Source organism: Ostrinia nubilalis, chromosome 2 (genome assembly GCF_963855985.1).
Source record: "Ostrinia nubilalis chromosome 2, ilOstNubi1.1, whole genome shotgun sequence".
Lineage (NCBI taxonomy): Eukaryota > Metazoa > Arthropoda > Insecta > Lepidoptera > Crambidae > Ostrinia > Ostrinia nubilalis.
In genome coordinates, this window is record NC_087089.1 from 1,055,819 (window position 1) to 1,080,838 (window position 25,020).

A 25,020-nucleotide genomic window follows, 5' to 3' on the forward strand; every position below is an offset into this window, starting at 1 on the left:
CAGATTATAAGCTTTTTAATTAATTTTTCATAAACTTTAGGAAGTTCTTTTTTAAAATAACACTTTTAATCATTGCTTGAAGAGCAGTAACATCACAACATGTATCAAGCAAGGATAGTTTAATTATTTTAATTTATATGGTCATGGCCAAATTTATAATGCAAGTCGGTATTAGCTCTCTCCAAGATATCTGCTCGATCTCAATTATCAAAATCTGTAAACACCGGTTCAAGGAGCATCTCTATTTTGATTAATGTCTATCTTGTTTGTGGTTTTCATTCAAGCAACTGTCAGAAAATTGAAACAACAATTTCAAGCAAGCCACCGTTTTCAATAAATAAATAATTCATTAAACACCTATGTGCTGTGCAATAAACTGAAATATTGAGGTGTACTCCATATTGCATGATGGATATTAACGAAGGTAATCATTGTAACCTCTATTTGGCTAACCTTACTTGGCGGCATTTGGTTTCTTCAGTTAAACTGTAAAATACGGGTATAAACGTTGTATAAAACCATGATATGACTTTCATAATCTACTTTTAATTTTCACTCTTTCATCAGCTTGCAAGTGAACATCTAATGACTCAAGAAATTGATCAATGTTATGATTGCATTTAGGTTATGATTTAGTTATTTACTTACTACCAAGATGCAGATTTATTATGTTTGATCGTATACAATCCAAGTGGTCTTTTACTCTTCCTTACTGCTATAAAACAATAACAATATATGTGTACTAATAAAGACATTTTGTTGTTTGGTTAGTTAATACTATGTTCTATTACCGTTTTACCAATCAGGAACAACCACGGACGACCTATGGACGCCTTACAAGGAGCTGGTGGCGGTAGTGGAAGGCTACTTGGCCCACGAGAGTGGTGGCGCGCCTTACGCGGTGCACACGTTTGAGTCCGTGTTGAGACGCCACAAGCAGACCTTTTTGTCACTTCTCAAAAATCCGGTAAGTCATATAAAACTACTAATAATAATAATATAAGCCTTTATTACTGGATTAAAAGATATTTTACAACATTAACATTTTCATTTTACAATTTAGCTGCACTCATCTCCAGTTTGTCCTTGGACATAGGCCTCCTCCAATGATCTCAATGCTTCTCTGTTTCTAGCCATAAGCCATAGCTATAAAACTACTACCCATCATTAAACTAAAATTATTGATTGAAAAATTGAACCAGTAAAATCTATGCCTTGCTTTCACATAATGCTGTCTTAGGCTGAGTTGCACCATCTTATTTTATTTTAATAATCGTCAAAAATCTGTCAAACGCCATACAGAAACACAGGTTATCATTATTGTTACGGTTAAAGTTAGGTGGTGCAACTCAGCCTTAGTTTGATTTTTATTTAAAAAAATTAAGACTAGCTTGTGACTCTGTATTTATGCACATAGAATAGAAGTACTTTATTACTTGTTGCCTATCTTATGTCATTATTGCTACCACACGAAAATTAAGGTACAATTTTTATTTTTCTATGATGTAAAAGACCTAAACCAGTTCCAGCAAATGTGATTTCAATCCTACTTATGTTGTAGGCCAAGAGCCAGTCTAGCAGAGAAGAGATCAAAAGGGGCATCACAGAAGGAGTGAACCTGCCCAGCATAGGCAGGACTCTGCTCTCCAAGGAGTTGGTGGACGAGGCTATCATTATATCAGGTATGGGGGTTGTTGTTGAAGTAATACTACTGCTTTGACTAAAAGCTGAACTTGTAATTTTGGAGACATTGTAGTTTACAAAAAGATGGAAGTTGATAATGGTTTGGTTGATTTATTAACAACACAATGCACAATAGCTTACAAAACTATCTTTATCACTCCTATTTAGTTACTATTCCAGTTCCTTGTGTATATCCTGAGCTGTGCTGAGACTGATGCCAAGTGTGCGAAGCTTTGAAAAAAAGGTGTTGTCGAATCTAAGTCGCGTGTCGTCTAGTGTGCCTCTAAAGTCCGGTCGCCGTGCAGATAGAATTTCGTCCAATGACCCCTAGCTACCATATCTTCTTTCCTTATCGCTCGCGCGTACTTATATTGATTTTGCGACTGTGTGACGGACAGCCGCAGTGAATGGGCGAGCGCGAGCGATAAGGATGGGTATCTTGGGGTCATTGGACGAAGTTCTGTGCGACTGGACTTTACTACACTTACTACTTCAAGTTCCTCGTTATTGTCCGCAGATATGTACAACGTGAATGAGTACCTAGCACTGGAGCTGCTTCACACTGCACAGAGGCAGGCGCCGCGCCACCCGGGACTGCCGCGCGGGCTGGTGGCCGTGCTGCTGTACTACGACGGCAAGCGCGCGCTCGTGCAGGCGCTCAAGGAGCTGTTCATGGCGCGCGACGGCGTGTGCTGGTGAGTGACGCTAGGGCTCCGCACACGGCGCGAGGCAGGCGCCGCGCGGGCTGGTGGCCGTGCTGCTGTACTACGACGGCAAGCGCGCGCTCGTGCAGGCGCTCAAGGAGCTGTTCATGGCGCGCGACGGCGTGTGCTGGTGAGTGACGCTAGGGCTCCGCACACGGCGCGAGGCAGGCGCCGCGCGGGCTGGTGGCCGTGCTGCTGTACTACGACGGCAAGCGCGCGCTCGTGCAGGCGCTCAAGGAGCTGTTCATGGCGCGCGACGGCGTGTGCTGGTGAGTGACGCTAGATGATGATTAAACTGTTGCAGATTAGGGCTTGTTTACATTCTTCTTTGGCCAGTGCAGACCTAGTGAGGTGACTCTTGTCGGCGCTTCGCGGCGCTTGACATCTTCTCCCGGTGACATGCGTTTGCAGAGGCTCTTGATTTTTTTTTTATGCTAGACAAGGCAGGTATTTGACCGCAATCGCACCTGGTGTTAAGTGAGATGCAGTATAGGATGGTACATATCTGCCCTGTAAGTTCCTATTCACTCTCGCCTTGAAAACGCCCTTATCGATGGCTCTTAGCAACGCTCGGAATCTCACGACCTGGATCTGGCGAGGTACAAGAGCGTATGGACTAATGGCAGCGCCGCGTGGCGCTTGACAGCTTCTCCCGGTGACATGCGCTTGCGGAGGCTTTCGACGGCTCTGCGTTGCGACGCTTGCGAATTCCATGATTTGCGACAGAAACACGCTTCGCTGCGTCACCAGGTCTGCATTGGCTTTTATGATCTTGGAATACCTAGTTGAGATTGGGCGGTAACTATCCCATTGTCCGCAGGTCAATAAGCGCTCGCGAGGAGATCGTCAGCTACGTGTCCCGATACGTGGGCGGGCTGGTCGCGGGCGGCCAGCTGGAGGCGGCGCTTGACGCGCTGCAGCAGTGTTCGCTGGACGCCGAGCTGTCGCTGCTGCAGCGCAACCGCGCGCTGCCGCCGCCCAGACACCACGCGCGGCTTGTAGCCACCATCGACGCTACTAGGTGAGCGGCTGGCTGGAGGTGGCGCTGGACCTATTAACGGTGTCACAACACCGTCATACCTCTCTCAACCACGAACTACTCGATCTCTGACTACTCGACCTCGGACTACTCGACCTCGGACCACTCGACCTCCGACTACTCGACTTCGGACTACTCGACCTCCGACTAGACCTCCGACTAATCGACCTCGAACTACTCGACTTCGGACTACTCGACCTCCGACTACTGGACCTCCGACTACTCGACCTCCGACTACTCGACCTCGGACTATTCGACCTCGAACTACTCGACCTCGGACTACTCGACCTTAGACTACTCGCCCTCCGACTACTCAACGTCCGACTAAGTAGTCTACCTCCGACTACTCGACCTCCGAGTACTCGACCTCGGACTACTCGACCTCCGAGTCCGACTATTCGACCTCCGACTACTTGACCTCCGTCAACTCGTCCGGTATTTAGTTCAAAAAGCAGAGATTCGGACACATTAATGGTTGAATTGTCATGGTGAAAGGAGTCGTGGAATAGATTTTAAATTGTTTAATAAAATGTCAGAATATCATTCAGCAACTTGTATTTGTTGGCAGAAAACTGTTAGCGGGCGTGGTGTTCGCCGCGTCTGCACAACGCGGGCTTCACAGAGGACTCCTCAGACTGATCACAGAGGTTTGACTGAAACATAAAACACTTTGTATGTAACATATTTTCAATAGGCTAGTTTCCTAAAAAAACTTTTTTAGTCCGTCATGTTTAATATCAAAAAATATTGGACACATCTTTTTATTTGTCAATCTAACAAATAATTACATAGTTATGGTGCGTTGAAGTTCCGCACGACGTCATAACGTGCGGCACTTTTATGCACGCATTGACGTCACGGGCCTCTTCTTATGAACTTTGGCGCGCTTTATCTCTTTAAATTTTCATTAGTTTGAAAAAGTGAAAAATACCTGTAGAGTATTTTTTGATAAGTTAACTGACGGACTAATTAAAACTCTTGCTTTTTGACCCAGGAAACATCCCTATTGCCGCTTACATACTGTATGTTTTTTTGCAGCAAACCACATCGCCGTCGCTAGGACCAACAGGCGCATTAGATGAAGTGTCTCTTACACTACAAATGGCTCTTCTCTACGCATTGGATTTATCAGTATTACACAGGTAAGATTCTTATCAATTATTGTTTTATACCGAGTACCGGAAACCGTACCGGAAAACGCAGCGTGGGACGTCCATCTACAAGGTGGACCGACGACTTCGTAAAGGTAGCAGGGAAGCGCTGGACGCAGGCCGCTACCAATCGATCAACATGGAAAGCCAAAGCATTGGGGGAGGCCTATGTTCAGCAGTGGACGTCCTATTTATTTATTTACTAGCGGCCGCCCGCGACTTCGTACGCGTGGATCCCGTTTTACCCCCTTCTAGTAGGGAATTTAGTGCAAGAACCCCTCCACTTTGGTATAGAAGGCTCATTTTTGCAACAGTGGTTCTTTGGGTGCTCCTGAGTGGATTTCCGTCGGTAGACATCGGGAGCCCCCCCCTGTGGTAGCAGGGGGAGGGGGGGCAAGTTTCCTTCCGCCGCGCTTCACTTTAAGGCCCATATCTTCAAAACTATGGGTATTAGGGCAAGTGTGGTATCATTTTCGGATAATTAAAGGATGGCGAATTCATTTCTAGAACAAACTTTTTGCCTTTTCATACAAAAAAATAGAAATATTGAGTAAAATTCACAAAAACCAAAAAGTATTTTTTTAAATAAACGTCGTTTACTTTTAAACCACTGGAGATAATCTAATAAAAAAAATATGACCTGAAAGCTACATTTATCAGGATTATAAAAATATAACATTGTATGGTACTTTTTTCGCAAAAAGTGGGTGAAAAAAATTTTTTCTTCAGGACACAACGGGCGAATTTTATTGCGCATCGGAAAAAAATATTTATTTTATCCATGAATTCATACTATTTGGTTCATCAGCAAGCAAGGATTATTATTTTAGAATCTATTTAGAGTTGCTGGCACATCAATCTACCATAATTTGTACTTTTTTCGTCAATCGATTTTGAACTCTATGTGTGAGACATAAGGTTGAAAATAGCTTAAATACATTTTAATATTGAAAATATCATAAGAAGAAAGCACTAAATAAAGAACTTTAATTTGTCTAAACGTCTTAATGATTATTATTATTTTAATTAACACTTTTATTTCTACATACTATTGTACCAGTGATTTAACGGAAAGGTAAGTGTGAGGAAAATGAGGTTTCACAATCATAGTACGGGAGATATTTTTAGCACAAAGGTTACGGCTGTGACCGTTTTAGTTGTTTTTTTCAGACAGCACCAGCTTCTGCACTACTTCTTGCACTTACATCTCACCATTTCCAGGCAAGCCTCGGCAGCTACGGGCAAACCGGTCCATGTAGGCTCCATCTTGCTATCGGCTCTGGTCCACCCCCAACCAGTCGGGTAAAGGGAAGACTGAGTCGGTTGCTTGCAACTAATCCTATACGCGAACCCCTTGGATTGATCTAATAAGTAAGTGGATAGATCTTGAACAAGGGACAACTAGAAAAGAGGACCAAAATCCCAACAGAACAGCCTAATCTGGTTTACTGAAAGCTCAAAGATGCAGTAGCGGCGTAGGGGGGGGGGGGGCGGGCCGCCCCGGGTGCCAAGCATCAGAGGGTGACACATGTCGCACAGATTAGTACTCACTGGCGCATCTGCATAGCAAGTCTGCGGTCTATGTCATTGTCTTTCAATCTTGGAATCGGTAGGTAACCCCAAAATCGTGGGGGTTACCAGGGGGTGCCTTAGGACTTACACCGCCACTGCAAAGATGGCCTTGGGAACGGGAACGGGCGTCTACTGTAAACACTTCGAACATAGTGAACGCTGAAAGAGGTTTGCTACAGTGTTTCAAGCTGAATTCTACGCTATAATATGTGTGCACTAAAGAACAGGGGTGTAAAAAACGCAACATTTACATCCTGACCCACAGCCAGGCAGCACTCAAACAAAAAGCCATCGCCAAGGTGAAGGTTGAGTCTAGAATTAGTCTAGATGCAATCTTAAAGATGAACAAACTCGGAAGGCATAAAAGTGTCCCTGATGTGGGATACCTGGACATACACGGATCAAATGCAATGGGAGAGCCGACAGTCTAGCGAAACTAGGGTCAGATGCGATACCTATTGGGTCAGAACTGATACTTACCTTTATCTAACGGCATACCTCATGGCCATATTCCAAGAAGCACAGTGCTGAATGGGAAATCTCCAACGATATAAGATAAGCCTTTCCAAATCATTTCTAAAGGGAAACACAGGGTCATGGAGAAAACTCATTAAGCGGAAATAAAAGGTACCTAAGCCCAAGCAATTACTGGTACGCAAACTGGGCATTATGGAACGAACCACATGTCCCACAAAATGGCTCTAACAACAGAAGACAGCTCTCGAGCATGTGGAATACATGTGGGGACCATGAATCAATACTGTAAGGATGGGTCTGCTTGGGTCAGCATAACCGGCATCAGAAGGCTTAGAAGGCTTTCACTCAGACGCTTAATTCACCTAATGGATAGGATTTTTTTGAATGATAGGGAATAAAAAAATGGAGCATATGGATCCTAATGGGTCGCTGTGGACTACGCTTAGACCTAGCTTAGCTTAGCTTAGCTTAGGCCCTACATAAGATAACCCAGACAGCAGCAGCAGCTTTGTATCAGCCTTGGCTACTGGCAGTATATCAAGGGATTCGCGTATAGGGTCAGGTGCAAGCAACCGACTCGAGTCTTCCCTTTACCCGACTGGTTGGGGGTGGACCAGAGTCGATAGCAACATGGAGCCTATATGGACCGGTTTGCCCGTAGCTGCCGAGGCTTGCCTGGAAATGGCGAGATGTAAGTGCAAGAAGTAGTGCAGAAACTGGTGCTGTCTGAAAAAAACAACTAAAACGGTCACAGCCGTAACCTTTGTGCTAAAAATATCTCCCGTACAATGATTGTGAAACCTAATTTTCCTCACACTCACCTTTCCGTTAAATCACTGGTACAATAGTATGTAGAAATAAGTGTTAATTAAAATAATAATAATCATTAAGACGTTTAGACAAATTAAAGTTCTTTATTTAGTGCTTTCTTCTTTTGATATTTTCAATATTAAAATGTATTTAAGCTATTTTCAACCTTATGTCTCACACATAGAGTTCAAAATCAATTGACGAAAAAATACAAATTATGGTAGATTGATGTGCCAGCAACTCTAAATAAATTCTAAAATAATAATCCTTGCTTGCTTATGAACCAAATAGTATGAATTCATGGATAAAATAAGTATTTTTTTCCGATGCGCAACAAAATTCGCCCGATGTGTCCTGAAGAAAAAATTTTTTTCACCCACTTTTTGCGAAAAAAGTACCATACAATGTTATATTTTTATAATCCTGATAAATGTAGCTTTCAGGTCATATTTTTTTATTAGATTATCTCCAGTGGTTTAAAAGTAAACGACGTTTATTTAAAAAAATACTTTTTGGTTTTTGTGAATTTTACTCAATATTTCTATTTTTTTGTATGAAAAGGCAAAAAGTTTGTTCTAGAAATGAATTCGCCATCCTTTAATTATCCGAAAATGATACCACACTTGCCCTAATACCCATAGTTTTGAAGATATGGGCCTTAAAGTGAAGCGCGGCGGAAGGAAACTTGCCCCCCCTCCCCCTGCTACCACAGGGGGGGCTCCCGATGTCTACCGACGGAAATCCACTCAGGAGCACCCAAAGAACCACTGTTGCAAAAATGAGCCTTCTATACCAAAGTGGAGGGGTCTCCATACAAATCATTGCACTAAATTCCCTACTACTTCATCTATCTTACGCGGTTTAGATTTTTTCATACAAATGTTTTTTCCCGCTAACTCCCGTTCCCGTTGGAATTTCGCAATATCCTGTTTAACTAAGCTTTAAGTTTACTAAGGGACCTGCATGTTAAATTTCAAGCGTCTAACTTAAGCGGTTTAGATTTTTCATACAAAAGGATTTTCCCGGTAATTCCTGTTCCTGTGGGAATTTCGGGAATTCCTTTCTTAGTGCACCTCTACGGTACCTAAGCTACGTCCCTTATAAATTTCAAGTGCCTACGTTGAGCCGTTTAGGCTGTGCGTGGGTATGTCAGTGAGTCAGTCATACAAAAGGAATTTCCCGCTAATTCCAGTTCCCGTGGGAATTTTGAAATATCCGGTTGTAACTAAGCTTTAAGTTTACTAAGGTACCTGCATGCCAAATTTTAAGCGTCTAACTTACGCGGTTTAGATTTTTTCATACAAATGTTTTTTCCCGCTAACTCCCGTTCCCGTGAGAATTTTGCAATATCCTGTTGTAACTAAGCTTTAAATTTACTAAGGTACCTGCATGCAAAATTTCAAGCGTCTATCTTACGTGGCTTAGATTTTTTCATACAAATGTTTTTTCTCGCTAATTCCCGTTCCCGTAGGAATTTTGCAATATCCTGTTATAACTAAGCTTTAAATTTACTAAGGTACCTGCTTGCCAAATTTCAAGCGTCTAACTTAAGCGGTTTAGATTTTTCATACAAAAGGATTTTCCCGCTAATGCCCGTTCCCGTGGGAATTCCTAAGTATCCTATAACCTGCCCAGGAGTATGAAGAATAATTGTACCAAGTTTCGTTAAAATCCGTCTAGTAGTTTTTGTTTCTATAAGGAACATACAGACAGACAGACAGACAGACAGACAGACAGACAAAAATTTTACTGATTTCATTTTTGGCATCAGTATCGATCACTAATCACCCCCTGATAGTTATTTTGATAATATATTTCATGTACAGAATTGACCTCTCTACAGATTTATTATAAGTATAGATTAGGTCTACCAACATTGTTACATAACACCATGTACACTTAAAAATGATGAAAAAACTGTGGCTGAAATGATGATGATGATTATTGTTTTATATGTTGCTGTGATGTTGATATCATAGCTTAGTTTGACTGGGCGCAAGTCTTCCGCACTTGGCCTTCTAATTGGGCCATTGTTTAGACATGTACGAATGTTTTCCTAGACGTGAAGATGGCGAGGAGTTGGCAAAGAAGCTGCCGCTCATCGAAGATCCGGAGTTGATCCCGATCCTGCTGGAGCAGCTGTCGCCGCCTTCGCAGGGCGCGCAACCGGAGAACCCCGGCACCACTGCTGCTGGTAAGTGATCTCTGTTCATATCACTTTCGGTTTGCTGTGCGTCTGATTTCAAATGTACCTTAGGATCTTGTGTAAAATATATTGTAATGTCTGATTTCAAACGTACCTTAGGATCTTGTGGTAATTACCTTACATTAGGAGGCCAAACTGCTAAAATTGTGAAAAGACAAGGAGGTCCATCTTATGTGGTGACTCATAAACATTGATTTCTTTAAATATTCCTAGATCTTCAATAAAATTACACACCCTATTTTTTATTAATGTCATGTAACATTGAGAATTTTATTACCTTCTTCTCTGACATCGCGGTCATGGTCACGTTGGCAGACAGTGCCGTAACTAGGGTGGTGCCAGCGGTGCCCAGGCACAGGGCGCAGACCCTGGAGGGGCGCAGAAATGACCCGACCAGTATCTAGTTTTGTTTCATGCATGGTAGTTAGTAGGTACATTTTGTTTTATTGCGAATATGGTGTAGACGCGCCCTCTGTACTATCTATATCTATATGGCATTTTTCAAGCGATCTTGAAACAACAACACTTGTAAAGGTGGTTTTATATTTGTTTGATGTGTCGTGACGTGACGACGCGTCAGAACGGTATCGGTTTCATACATTTAGTACTAGCTGGTGCCCGCGACTTCGTCTGCGCAGGATTAGTATTTCGAACAATATGTTTATAAATTGTAGCCTATGTGTTATTCTGATGTATAAGCTATATTATTGTAAAGTTTCATTAAAATCCATTCAGTAATTTTTGCGTGAAAGAGTAACAAACATCCATCCATCATCCATACAAACTTTCGCGTTTATAATATTAGTAGGATGGTAACGTTCACACTAGTGCGTAACGTGTTGTGTTGTGATGGCTTATGTATGGAACCGATACAGTTCTGACACGTCACGTCACGACACATCAGATAAATATAAATCCACCTTGTCTTGCTCGCAATATTACATACACAAACAAAAGTACCTATACCGTAACTATGAGACAATTTCTGTCTATATTCATTTGGAGGGCGCCACTTCTAACTTAGAAGTTCTAAGCAAATCTGTCAATCTAGCTGAGGAGATGTACAGTCACGGAATGAAAAGGTTCGTCAGTTTTCAAATTGATTCCTTCAACGAATCGCGAGCACATATTACCCTTTGAAACTATGTTACAGAATAATCTCGAATTAGAGAATATAATCTTTAACTGTTCGTCAGTAAGGTTCAAAATTACTCAGATCAAAGTTGTTCGACGATTTAACTTGTCAAGAAGATTATTATGATTGATAAACTAAAACCTTCTTGTTGGTTCAACCTGGCATTATCTATTAATTAAAAAAAACTATAAATTTTGTAACATTGCACTGACGGGATAGAAAAATAAACAAGCAAAACCTTATTCGTTAGCAAACGTCATATTTATTTAAATGTTAGCAGCACTGTTTCTTGCACTGTTATGTTGGCAGGTTTGACTCTTACAGTACCTAGTGCAAGCGAAAACCGACACTAAGGTGACGAACCTTTTCATTCCGCGACTGTACATACAGGGTGGAAACGATAAGTGATCTCACTGGATTATTTCTAAACTATACAAGATATTAAAAAACTAGTTACTGATCCTGAAAGTGCTTCATGAGCTCTATCAAACGGTATCAATAATAGGTTAAAGAATAAACAGGATCTATCCGAAAATTCAATATTTCCAGCTTCCATACATTTGGTACAGCCTCATAATATTAAAAACTACAAAAGATATCGTAAAACTGGTTACTGATCCTAAAAGTGCTTCACGAGCTCTATCCAATGGTATCAATATTAAGTTACAGAATAAACTGTATCTATCTAAAAATTCAATGTTTCCATCTTCCATACATTTAGTACTATCACAGATAATGGTATTCATCTCTTGATAATATTATAGCAAATTGTATAGCAAGTAAAGCCTAAAACTAATGTTTTCCATAAATAATCTTAAATAAGAATGCAATTTACGAGTTTATTTAAAGTTTAAAAAAAAATACACTTCTAATATTGAGTGGTTGGCATACATTTAGTATGGAAGCTGGAAACATTGAATTTTCGGATAGATCCCGATTATTCTGTAACCTGTTATTGGTACCGTTTGAAAGAGCTCGTGAAGCACTTTCAGGAACAGTAACCAGTTTTTCGATATCTTGTATAGTTTAGAAATAATCGAGTGAGATCACTTATCGTTTCCACCCTGTATAGTTCACGTTACGTTGTCATTGCTGTCAGCCACATTCATTGGTCCTCCCTTTATCTTTGATATTATTCATTAACTACGTGCGGCGTTACAGACGCACTAGCGTGCGAGAGATAGATAGAAAATTTATCGTTCGACAAGAGTGAAAAGGATGACTTACAAAACTAAACGATTCACAAACGTTCCATTCTGCCGCGCCCGCGCCGTCCCACCCAATGTTCGGGGATTCCCCGATACATCGAGAATCACGCATTCAGATAGCCGCAGTTGGTGATAGCGCCAGAAGGTTACTTTTGTATCCTTTTAGGTTACTTTTGAACTGCATTGGTTACTTTTAGGTGATTTTTCAGAAATTGTAGAATTAACTTTTACAGGTTATTCAGTAAAAAATATTAATAGTGACAATTTAAAAATTATGTCATAAATTGCATTTAAACATGAATTTGATTTCTTAATTGTTATAAAAAATGAGTTTTAGCCAATGTTTTTCGATAGTGAAACGCAAATCCATGAAACGTTTTTATACGACCGGTCACTTTTCGGTCTTCATGGAATGGTCAAAATTTCGAATGATCAATCGCTCCGCACCCCCCCCCCCCCCCCCCCCTTGAAGGTTACTTTTTATTCAAAAAGGTTACATTTTTTTATATTTCTGGTAATTTCTGACAAGAGCATTTTTCAAGGGCGCAGTTTTGAAAGCTCGCACCGGGCGCATAAAAGGCTAGTTACGGCAGTCTGCCGCAGACTGCCTATCACAGTCAGATACGCGATTTTACACACCAGATTTAACTTGATCAGTTTAGCGCATAGGTGAACAGCCGTGCGATGTGGAATGTGATTCCTTTTCTTTTCCATAAATTTTAATGACCAGTTGCTCTATGGCAGTGGTTCCTAACCTGGAGATAATTACCCCCGCATGGGTAAAACGGAAATTCTAGAGGGGTAACACGGGATGGCACGAAAAAGTATTAAAATAGCAATAAACAAAATAATAGTACGGTATAGGCCGCGGCAAACTTATTTAGCAAAAAGTTACGTGGTGGGGGTAAATTTGGCCGTCGTAAAATGTATCGTATGCCCTCGGTTACAGTACATTTTACGATGGGCAAATTTACTCCCACCACGAAATTCTTAGATTCTGTAGAGCCGCAGGAGACCGCCGCACGGTGGTCCCGATTTAATAAAACATGGACATTGATGCTAGAAGCACGAAATTTTTTTTGATGGTTACTGCTATGATAACTAATAAGGCAAAAAAATATTACAATCCTACGACGTCTATTTCGTAGTTAAAAAAATATATAGATATTTTTTGTATGGAAGAAATTACGTTTCTGTAAATTCTGTGCCTCTAGCATCAATGTCCATGTTTTATTAAATCGGGACCACTGTGCGCCGGCGGTCTCGCGGTGGTGTGCCGCGGCCGCGCAATGAACTAGTTTAAAGCTTAGCTAGGGGTAAACTCAATTCTCATACTTGTTCACAGGGGTAGTGACATTGAAAAGGTTAGGAACCACTGCTCTATGGAGTTGTCACCCCGCCCAGAGACATGACGTCTGAAACTTTATTATGTGTATCATCAGGTGCGGGCTGCCGCGCACTATGCCAGCTGTCTCTAGGGCTGGCACTGGCGGCGCTGAAGCGCGGGCCGCAGTCGCTGGCGCGCGCGCAGCTCAAGCTCGACCTGCTGGACCAGGACGAGGTGCTGGTGGACGCCGCCATCGACGGGAAGGTGCGTACTGACTGTAGGGCCCGGTCTCTAGCACAGCGGCGCTGAAGCGCGGGCCGCAGTCGCTGGCGCGCGCGCAGCTCAAGCTCGACCTGCTGGACCAGGACGAGGTGCTGGTGGACGCCGCCATCGACGGGAAGGTATGTATTAAAGCCTGGTCCGTGAGCACGTAGAAACCCGTCCAATGACCCCACACTACCCATCCCTATCGCTCGCGCGTAATTATGTTGCTGTCGCGACTGTGCGACGGGCGCCCGCAGTGAGTGTGCGAGCGCGACAGCAACATAATTACGCGCGAGCGATAGGGATGGGTAGCTTGGGGTCATTGGACGGGATTCTACGTGCTCACGGACCAGGCTTTAGCAGAGTATATACAAATGAGTAGGTCATCTTCATAGAAACGCACCGAGCGCGGTTTGTATGCGGCGCGCACGCACACACTGACAAATTCAGCGCACCTCACTGCTAATCAACGCTAAATTTTGTCAGTGTGTGCGTGCGCGCCGCATACGTATTGGCGCGCTCACACACAAACCGCTCTCGGGCGTTTCTATGAAGATACGATATAAGAGTGGATTACACGAGCGATTGCTTGGCGGGGCGAGATACACCCAGGTTACAACCCGATCGAATTAGCGCACCTGGCAGCTGTGACGTCACATCGACGCTCTGGTACGGACAGGGTGAACGTGGGGAGGGTGAGTGCGAGGGAGAGTAGCATTCTAGCGAGGTGCGCACGGCGCAATATCACTGCAAAGCAAGCCGTTGCGGGCACGTTCGCGCGATCTTATTCTGCCGAAAAATTGCTCATGGGAAAGTATGATGAGCATTGGTATTTATATAATCTGGTCGCTGAGCACGTAGAATTTTGTCCATTGACCCCAAGCTACCCATCTTTATCGCTCGCGCGTAATTATATTGCTGTCGCGACTGTGCGACGGGCGCCCGCAGTTAGTGTGCGAGCGCAACAACAACATAATTACGCGCGAGCGATAAGGATGGGTAGCTTGGGGTTATTGGACAAAATTCTACGTGCTCAGAGACCGGGCTTTAACTGGGGTCAGAAATGTTTATCTTTAAATCATTTATGATTTAATCATCTTTTTTTTCGTTTTCATCATTTATGATTTAAGAATTGGGCTAGGATTAATATAAATGATATTTTTAGGTATTTGAGTATCTGGACGAGGCAATACTGTCGACGGACCTGGTGTGGAAGGACGAGTACTACCAGCGCCGCATACACATCCTCATCACGGACTTCATCGTGCTCATGCACTCCAAGCTCATGGAGATGAGGGTCAAGTGAGTAATATTTTTAGCTTGTTTCAACTCCTTTACTCATACAGAAACAAATGAAAGCAAAGATACATCGAATTACCTTTTGGTGTTCCCTAGGGTACCGTCATGGACCCCCTTCTTTAGAATGTTACTTATGATTAGATTACATGCGTTCCTAGTTATCCGCAAAACACTTCTAATCCAGAGAAACACATCCATCGCGGCAAGCGCTGAAATCCTTCAGCAGGGGCTGAAACCAATCGGCAGTTAACAGACATAATCACGCATGTTAGGCTATGCGTGCAGTGACAGTATTCTCTCTCTTTTACACACAAAAAGAGAGACAACGTAGTACCACAGAATAATTATAAGTACTACCACAGAATAATAATAAGTACTACGTACAGAAGTTTTACTTCGCGAAGGTATTTAAAAAAATGTATGCTCAATGTCATTAACAATATGGTGTAATTTAGCTTGTCTCAAAAGTCAAGCAAGTTTGTCAGAAGTTTTGTTGACAAACAGTGATCGGTACTGCGCCGAAGCTATAGGGCTGACTTCGGTAAAATGATATTAATAATACATGATTTAGCATAAATTATCATGAATAATAAAATATTAACTACTTATTTACCTCTCAGTGTCTTCAGGCAACGTAAAAAGGTACATTCTGTGTTTTTATTATTATTTAGGCAGTTAAATACTGCACAGTATTTAGTACACCATTTTCTTTATTTTTTTCCATCATACACAAGAATACGCGTGCGTGAGTCAATGCTCGCTCGTATGTGAGGCCTTGTCGAATAGTACTCTTGTAGGGGGCAATCGTGCGTGTTTTGTTTTCGATGTAAACTCGCGGAGATGAACAGGCCTGGTACTACGTACAGAAGTTTTACTTCGCGAAGGTATTTAAAAAAATATATGCTCAATGTCATTAACAATATGCCTGTCTCAAGAGTCAAGCACCATTTTGTTGACAAAAGTCAGTGATCGGCACTGCGCCGAAGCTATAGGGCTGACTTCGGTAAAATGATGTGACGTGAGGTGCCAAACTGCGGAAAATGGCGGAGGAAATACATGATTTAGCATGAATTATCATGAATAATATTAACTACTTATTTACCTCTCAGTGTCTTGAGGCAACTTTAAAAAGTACATTCTGTGTTTTTATTATTATTTAGGCAGTTAAATACTGCACAGTATTTAGTACACCATTTTCTTTATTTTCTTCTATCATACATAAGAATACGCGTGCGTGAGTCAATGTTCGCTCGTATGTGAGGCCTTGTCGAATAGTAGTAGTCCTGTAGGTGGGCCATCGTGCGTGTTTTGTTTTCGATGTAAACTCGCGGAGATGAACAGGCCTGGTAGTACTTGTTCTTATCTATGGAGAGACATACTGTCACGGTGACAAAAGTTACCCAAGTCGCGCGCCTTTAGGCTCGTCTTTTCCATGGGTCCAATATCGATACCCTTTGTTTATTTATTTATTTATTAGGTCTACCAACATTGTTACATAACAACATTTTATGTCTAGAGCGGACGAGGCGGCGCGCGCTGTTGCTATGTACGCGGCAGAAGGTGTAATGGCGCCGGCCGGGGCCTCGGGCCCGCGCACGCGCCTCGACGCGCTGCTTCGCTGCGTGGAGCGGCTCTACGCGCGCGACCCGCTCGGCCTGCGCCACGAGTACTGGGCCGCCGCTGCTGATAGGCCGCCGCCGCACAGGTGAGAATGAACTTTATGTGTTGCAGCCTAGAGGTCATATTTGAGCGGCGTGGTGTTGCTCAGTATTATACGGTTCACGCGCTGCTGCGCTGCGTGGAGCGGCTCTACGCGCGCGACCCGCTCGGCCTGCGACACGAGTACTGGGCCGCCGCTGCTGATAGGCCGCCGCCGCACAGGTGAGAATGAACTTTATGTGTTGCAGCCTAGAGGTCATATTTGAGCGGCGTGGTGTTGCTCAGTATTATACGGTTCACGCGCTGCTGCGCTGCGTGGAGCGGCTCTACGCGCGCGACCCGCTCGGCCTGCGACACGAGTACTGGGCCGCCGCTGCTGATAGGCCGCCGCCGCACAGGTGAGAATGAACTTTATGTGTTGCAGCAGAGAGGTCACATTTGAGCGGCGTTGCTCAGTGTTGTATTAGTATGCGCACGCGCCTTTACGCGCGCGACCCGCTCGGCCTGCGCCACGAGTACTGGGCCGCCGCCGCCGACCGCCCGCCGCCGCACAGGTGGGAATGAGCTTTAAGTGTTGCAGCATAGAGGTCATATTTGAGCGGCGTTGCTCAGTGTTGTGTTAATATGCGCACGCGGCTCTACGCGCGCGACCCGCTCGGCCTGCGCCACGAGTACTGGGCCGCCGCTGCTGATAGGCCGCCGCCGCACAGGTGAGAATGAACTTTGAGTGTTGCAGCAGAGAGGTCATATTTGAGCGGCGTTGCTCAGTGTTGTAATAATATGCGCACGCGTCTCTACGCGCGCGAACCGCTCGGCCGGCGCCACGAGTACTGGGCCACCGCTGCTGATAGGCCGCCGCCGCACAGGTGAGAATGAACTTTATGTGTTGCAGCAGAGAGGTCACATTTGAGTGGCACGGCGTTGCTTAGTAAAGTATAATATGCGCACGCGTCTCGACCCGCTGCTGCGCTGCGTGGAGCGGCTCTACGCGCGCGACCCGCTCGCGATGACAGACCGCCGCCGCACAGGTGAGAATGAACTTTAAGTGTTGCAGCATAGGGGTCACATTTGAGCGACGTTGCTCAGTGTTGTAATAATACGCGCACGCGCCTCGACGCGCTGTTGCGCTGCGTGGAGCGGCTCTACGCGCGCGACCCGCTCGGCCTGCGCCACGAGTACTGGGCCGCCGCTGCTGATAGGCCGCCGCCGCACAGGTGAGAAAGTGAACGAAATACGTCACCGACACTACGAGAGATTATTCATTGAAAGTCTTTGTGGTGTTAAATGAAATTATATTGTAAAATAAAAATCACATTACATGTTGCTTAGTTCAGTAGAAAAGTCAAGAGAAGAGAAAAAAGTGACAATTGAAAAAATATAAAAATAAAAAGTAAGTTTCTCGCCAGCCAGGCGAGCGGCCAAGGAGTTTGGTCATACCTTTGCGACCTCTATTACAATTTTACTAGGCTGTATTCAAACAGACCTGTACAGAAAGTGTTGCAGCAGAGACGTAATTGAACGGCGTTGCTCAGCGCACGCGCCTCATCCCGTTACTACACTGCGTGGAGCCTGCGCCACGAATACTGGGTTGCCGCTGCCGACAGGCCACCGTCATATTTGAACAGTGGTGTTCAAAACTGCACTGTTTTATTGTGTACTAGCTTTCCGCCCGCGGCTTCGCCCGCGTGGAATTTTGTCTGTCACAGAAAAACTTTATCGCGCGCGTCCCTGTTTCAAAAACCGGGATAAAAACTATCCTATGTTCTTTCCCGGGACTCAAACTATCTCTATGCCAAATTTCATCAAAATCGGTTGCGAGGTTTAAGCGGGAAAGCGTAACAGACAGACAGACAGACAGAGTTACTTTCGCATTTATAATATTAGTTGGGATTAGTTGGGATTAGTTGGGATTAGTTGGGATTAGTTGGGATTAGTTGGGATTAGTTGGGATGTAACCAGTATTAACTTATAGAAGCGCTGCAATGAGCGTTGGAGCGTCGCCGCATAGTTGCCGCTAAGATAATATTTTGACGTTCTGACGCGCTATGTACACGTTTTGTGCAATCTAGCAAGCGGCGTTCCACGTCATAACGTCGCGAGTTGCCTCGTTCTACAGTCATAGTGCAATAGACTTTTTTGACTATTAACCATTAATTACTTTAAACTAAAGCCATTAGATATTGGCCAAAGCTGTGTGTACCAGTTATTGTCATTAATTGACTAAATTTCTATAAGTAAGATTTTCATGTAATTACTTTGCATGCAATGTTGTTGGCATGCCTCAATAAATAAATAAGAATAAGAATAATTTATTACTTAATAAAACTTAGCCTAGATACATTTGAATTCACTTACTTAAATTAAGGTTAGTGTGCGAAGGTAAAATTATTAATACCTAAACTAAGCAAAATTGTTTGCCTGTGTCTTAGGTATTTTATTAAAAGTAGGTTAGTGCATACTAAACATTATCACAATAACAGTGTGTAACTAAATATAAATACATTTCTATTCTTAACTACTAAGCATTATTTTTACCTTGATCTAAATTAAGTTACAATCTGTAATAGGTTTTCTGTTTCGTCATAGGTTTTATTTTTTAGCCAATCTTGTATGATTTTTTTGCATGCGACTTTATTCATAGGGTAAATACATAGAGACTGGTTTATTCTATTGTACAATAAGCTACCTAGATAACAGAAGAATTTCATCGTATGTGATCTTCTGATTTTTTCAGTAGAACACACGATATCAGCTCGTCGTTTGCTGGTTAGGAGTGCCGGGTTGTAGGGTGTTAATGAATGTTTTTTAGTAACTGTTAGTAGGATGAAGAGCTGCCGCACCGAGAGAACGTCGCATTCAGCAAGGAGCTCTGCAGTCGGAAAGCGTATAGGTCGGAAAGTGCTGACTTTTAGAACGGCTCTTTGTGCTCTCTCTAGACTAAGCATAGTGGTTTTATGAGTACCTCCCCATGAAGTTATGCAGTACGTTAATAATGACTGACATAGGGTTAAATATATCGATTTAAGTAGATAGCCGCTTGCGACGTGTCGGAGATTCTTAAAAACATAAATCAGTTTTCTCACTCTAGCTGTTAGTGACTCGATGTGCGTTTTAAAATTTAAGTGTTTGTCGATAATGACACCTAGGTACTTCATATTATCTGTGCTACGGAGCTTAGGGCATGTACAGGAGTCAGTACGGTCCGGGCACAGATGAGCTGTTATGGTATGTGTGTTAGGAATGGGTTGGGATATTGAATTGAAGGAAAATGTCATATATTTTGTTTTGTCGATGTTGAGTGTTAGTAAGTTATTTCTAAGCCACTCGGTGACCAGATTGAAACCCGTTTGAGCTATTTTGAATGTTTCTTCCCAGGTGTCTGCGCTAATAAGTAGTGCGGTGTCATCAGCATAGGATATTATCTTTGCGTTTCCGGAAAGAGGAAGTTGGCATAATTCATTGATATATGTGAGGAATAATAAAGGACCCAATATACTTCCTTGTGGAACACCATATTCGACAGTTAGTTCGTCACTAACTGCATCGTCTACCATGACACGTTGTGTCCTGTTTGAAAGATAATCTTTAATGAGTTTATGCGAAATTCCTCCTATTCCCAGTTCGTATACCTTCTCGAGAAGTATGTTTTGCGAGACTGTATCGAAAGCTTTAGCAAGGTCCAGGAAAATGACTAAGCACTTTTTTTGAGCATCAAGTTGTCTTATAATGTAATCAGTGACTTGGTGTACTGCGTCGTCTGTTGATAAATTAACGTCTTACGCTTAACTTTTTGCTTGCAGGGCAGCAACTCGCGCGGCTACCCTATACAAGTTCGTTCGCCTATCGGGCGAGTTAGTATGCGCGGCGCTGCTTCCAGCCTACTTACGGGCGCTGGCGGCGCTGGCGGTGCCGGTGCACACGTGGGCACTGTTAGCACGCCGCGACGCGCTGTCCGCGCACCATCTGCTCACCGCGCTCGCCAGATACTACACGTGAGGAGACATATTTGTATTAAGCTCGGTTTCCACCAAAGTAGAGAGAGGAAGAGATGTGTGAATAAACCACGGATACTCTCGGCGCACTTAATGGACTCTTATCTAGGTATAAATAAGACGTCAATATTTAGGTGACAATTTATTGCTTGACACAGGTTGTCAATGGTTCACAAAGGTTGTCAAAGGTTAATTGTGTCAAAATCCTCCCGGTATATAAAGCCGGGGAAAAAAATCTGGACACCGCGGTACAGCTTAACGCGTCTCAAAGTACAGTGACATCTATCGGCAAATAACACAAACAAGTTTCATGGTAGGTTTATACAATGTGTGTGAGCTTCGCATGTTCAAAGCGCGGAGAGAGGGTAGCGACGCTGCTGGCGCGCCGCGACGCGCTGTCCGCGCACCACCTGCTCACCGCGCTCGCTAGATACTACACGTGAGGAGAATATTTGATTTAGATTAGTTTCCACAAAGGAGAGGAGAAGAGATGTGTGTGAGCTTCGCATGTTCAAAGCGCGGAGAGGGTAGCGACGCTGCTGGCGCGCCGCGACGCGCTGTCCGCGCACCACCTGCTCACCGCGCTCGCCAGATACTACACGTGAGGAGACATATTTGTTTTAAGGGCGAAGCTGGCAAGTTATTTCTACCAAAGCAGTGAGGAGAAGAGACAAGAGGAGGGAAGAAAAGCCAAGAGAAAATGTGAGCTGTGCGTTACAGTAATATTGTGATCTTCGGGTTTGCGTTTGCGAAAAGGGAGTGAGGATCGGAGCACGGGCACCTCTTGACCGCCCAGCCCGACGCATCTCCTGTTCTTTCCGCTCGATCCATTTACCAGTGACGCTGAGCGGGAAGGAGATGTGGTCATAACGAAATCTGCTTGCTTATTTAAAACACATCTCTGTTCTCCTGTCCTTTCCACCTTGGTAGGAAATAGGGAATGCAATCCTGATCCCGCGAGATCTCGGGTAATTTTTCAGGATCAATCCCGATGCATTCATATGACGAGATCCCACGAGATTGACGGGTACGAGTGTGTGCGCAACCACGAGCTTAGACAAATTAGAGTCTACCATAAAAAAAGAAATGGATTTATTTGAGTGTGGAGGAACAAGGGGGAGGGGGGGCGGTAAATAGATGGTTGATTTTTGTTTTTTTTTACGAATGTGAATTTTTAGCAATTTAAAAAAAATCACACCAAGATACCTAATTCCAATTGATGTATCCTGCAGAAACCTGCGCGTGGATCCGACGCCGTTCTCCGAACACCAGCATTCGTCTATGGGCGCGACTGCCATCGTCACGCCAGCCGCGCGCCCGGGGAAACTTCTCGTGCGGCAGGAAGAGGTAATTGATTATCTTGACGATATATTACTCTCACATTTTTAGGGTTCCGTAGTCCTGACAAGGAACCCTTATAGTTTCGATATGTCTGTCTGTCTGTCCGAGGTTTTGCTTGGAAACTATTAGCACTAGAGAGCTGTAATTTTATGGAGGTAAAAAGTGACTCTAGATGAAGTAATTGCTTGCTTCTGAAATACATTTTGTTAACGACGGACATCTACGGAACCCTCCACTGCGCGTGGCACGACACGCACTAGGCTAATTTTTATTTTGTGTCCTTTCGATCCATCGCTGGCATCTTACATTAATTTATTCCCAGTCATTTTTCTGGCTCTTTTATTGGTTTTGTCGCATCATAACACCAAAGTTTTTGCTGCGTTAACAAAATGTTACGATACCCAACATAGAAATTCATGACGTACCTGTTGTGTAGGTGGAAGCAATGATAGCCGCGCTAAAGCTGATAGCGGCGGTGGCCATACAAGATGAAGCCGCCTGTGCTAGCATTTGCGAAAACTTGCAGTGGGATGCCGTCAACGTCATGTTCGGTAAGTCGAAGCATGTATGTGGAATGAAACTTGTAAAAAAGCTTTGTTGTAGTACGAGATTAGGACTTATCCTGCTAATTTATTCTTCTAGATTAAACGGCCGACTTAAAAATTTTTGCAAGACGTGTAAGGAATTCTTATGTCACTGAATATTTTAGGGTGTACGCTAAAACTTGCGTGAGAACATGCACGCGTGTCTATAAAAAATAGTATGAGCAAGCGCAGTGCGGAAAGAACGCGTGAGATGGGTTTCCACTCGCCAGGCCACTGCGGAGCGTAAGATGAGAAGAGCGCATCAGATGTTCGGAGTGGGCACTTGTTTCGTGCCTTCGCGCAAGTTTTAGCATAGGCCCTTAGGCTGACTACGACTTTTTTACACGTTGACAGGGTTAATCTGCTGCCACGTGCCGATCCAGCTAAAAGCCGAGCTGTGCTTGACGCTGGGCGCGCTAGGCAGCACGGCCAGCACGGCGCCGCGCGTGTGGTGCGCGCTGGAGAGCGCGCAGCTGGTGTCGCCCACGGACGAGAAGCGCGCGCTCACCGCCGACCTGCAGGAGGTATAGCGTCGTGATAAAATCTTTTCGATGATTTCAGACAAATGTATGGGCTTATCGCGTAAAATCGATAAGCGATAAAAGTTTATCGCGGCGTGCATTTTAGGTCTACTGATTTGCTCTCACGTTTCTTCTAGCTGTAGACGCAGTTGTACCTGACGTTGTACGCGCTCGGTGAACTTATAGGAAGGTAACCGTATGCGGTATACATCGTCACCTCCAGTAAGTCCATATGGCGTCCATCCGTATGACGGGTGTTTGTAACTTGGCTCGCTGGAATAAATTATTTAGGCTTGATTTCCTCCTACGCTGACGTCGGTCGCGTACATCGATCGAGCGTACGAATAAACACAATGTTCTATGAAGCACCGCACTGCAACGCCGCCGTCAGCGGCAGATGATTACATAGAACTAGTGTGTAATCGTGCGCGCCGCTGACGTCGGTCACCGATGTCAGCCTTAGCTTTATTCCAGCGAGACGTGCAGTCAGCTCGATCGGGTTGTAAGTCTGCAAGTATATCTCCAGCCCCATGATTCTATCGTTCTTTGTTTCCTACACCAGGTGGAGTGCCGCATGGAGGACTACCCGCTGTCCCGCGCGTTTGTCTCGCTCCTGCTATCGCTGTGTCGCGCGGGCGGCCTGCCGCGTGCACTGGGGGCGGGCACGCGCGCGCCGGGCCTCGCGCCCTACGCGCACCACGTGCTGGCGCGCCTGGCCCTGCCCGCTCCGCACCGCCCGCACGCGGACCCCGCGCGCCGCTGGCAGGTACAACCCACCACCACCCATGGTTCTTCCTGCCTCATCATCATCATCATCATCATCATTTCAGCCACAGGACGTCCACTGCTGAACATAGGCCTCCCCCAATGACTTCCACATCGCACGGTTGGTAGCGGCCTGCATCCAGCGCCTTCCCGCTACCTTTATCAGGTCGTCGGTCCACCTTGTGGGTGGACGTCCCACGCTGCGTTTTCCGGCACGTGGCCTCCACTCCAGAACCTTGCTGCCCCATCGGCCGTCAGTTCTGCATACTATGTGCCCTGCCCACTGCCACTTCAGCTTGCTGATCCGTCGGGCTATGTCAGCGACTTTAGTTCGTTTACGGATCTCCTCCTCACCTTCCTGCCTCACGGCGTACGAATCGAATCTCGGGAGAGCGCGCGGGTACTTGCTCTGGGCTCTTTTCCCCGGGCGCTTCGCTTGACTCCCTACAAATTTATCTGATCCATGTCCCTTCTCATAGTCAATTCTCCCCCTTCTGGGGCTTGACACCACAAATACGGTACTTCGCGTCGGGCTGCTATCGTTGATACATGTCATCACTTCTTCTCGTAACTTCGCCTGATTGTGTGCCAGGAGTGCGCGAACTCGCGCAGCGCGATCCAGTTACTGCGACTACTCGTGAGGTCCTGGTGATAAACAGGTCCTTGCTCGGCTCTCCGTATCGCATCCAGCATCTTCTGTCGAACTTCGTCATAGAGGTTACATTCCCAAAGTGCGTGATCGCGGCTCTCTTCGACTTCCTCGCCGCATGGGCATAGTGCAGACTCGCACAGCGTCATCCTGTGTAGGCGCTGGCAGGTACAGCGAGCCAGGTGTATAGCGAGCCAGGTGGCATGGAGCCTCGCGCCCTACGCGCACCACGTGCTGGCGCGCCTGGCCCTGCCCGCGCCGCACCGCCCGCACGCGGACCCCGCGCGCCGCTGGCAGGTATAGCGAGCCAGGTGTATAGCGAGCCAGGTGTATAGCGAGCCAGGTGTATAGCGAGCCAGGTGGCATGGAGCCTCGCGCCCTACGCGCACCACGTGCTGGCGCGCCTGGCCCTGCCCGCGCCGCACCGCCCGCACGCGGACCCCGCGCGCCGCTGGCAGGTATAGCGAGCCAGGTGTATAGCGAGCCAGGTGTATAGCGAGCCAGGTGTATAGCGAGCCAGGTGGCATGGAGCCTCGCGCCCTACGCGCACCACGTGCTGGCGCGCCTGGCCCTGCCCGCGCCGCACCGCCCGCACGCGGACCCCGCGCGCCGCTGGCAGGTACAGCCCACCACC

The 25,020-nt window shown here is 45.2% G+C and overlaps 2 protein-coding genes across 2 annotated transcripts; both read left to right on the forward strand.

Annotated features, from left to right (window-relative positions):
- The first annotated feature begins 278 nt into the window (after window positions 1-278).
- On the forward strand, window positions 279-17,098 carry LOC135077980 (nuclear pore complex protein Nup205-like). Its single transcript, XM_063972521.1, has 16 exons — window positions 279-424; window positions 807-967; window positions 1,562-1,682; window positions 2,201-2,378; window positions 2,413-2,517; window positions 2,552-2,656; window positions 3,208-3,408; window positions 3,995-4,073; window positions 4,465-4,568; window positions 9,497-9,630; window positions 13,428-13,580; window positions 13,613-13,713; window positions 14,742-14,878; window positions 16,392-16,580; window positions 16,783-16,932; window positions 17,002-17,098. The coding sequence occupies exons 1-16, from the start codon at window positions 406-408 to the stop codon at window positions 17,096-17,098; spliced, it is 2,034 nt and encodes a 677-aa protein (XP_063828591.1). The 5' UTR covers window positions 279-405.
- A 60-nt stretch (window positions 17,099-17,158) lies between these two features.
- Window positions 17,159-24,703, forward strand: LOC135077989 (nuclear pore complex protein Nup205-like). Its single transcript, XM_063972531.1, has 8 exons — window positions 17,159-17,244; window positions 17,608-17,748; window positions 20,335-20,526; window positions 21,759-21,873; window positions 22,304-22,418; window positions 22,806-22,975; window positions 23,535-23,738; window positions 24,555-24,703. Exons 1-8 carry the CDS (start codon window positions 17,159-17,161, stop codon window positions 24,687-24,689), a joined length of 1,158 nt encoding a protein of 385 aa, XP_063828601.1. The 3' UTR covers window positions 24,690-24,703.
- Window positions 24,704-25,020: the final 317 nt, after the last annotated feature.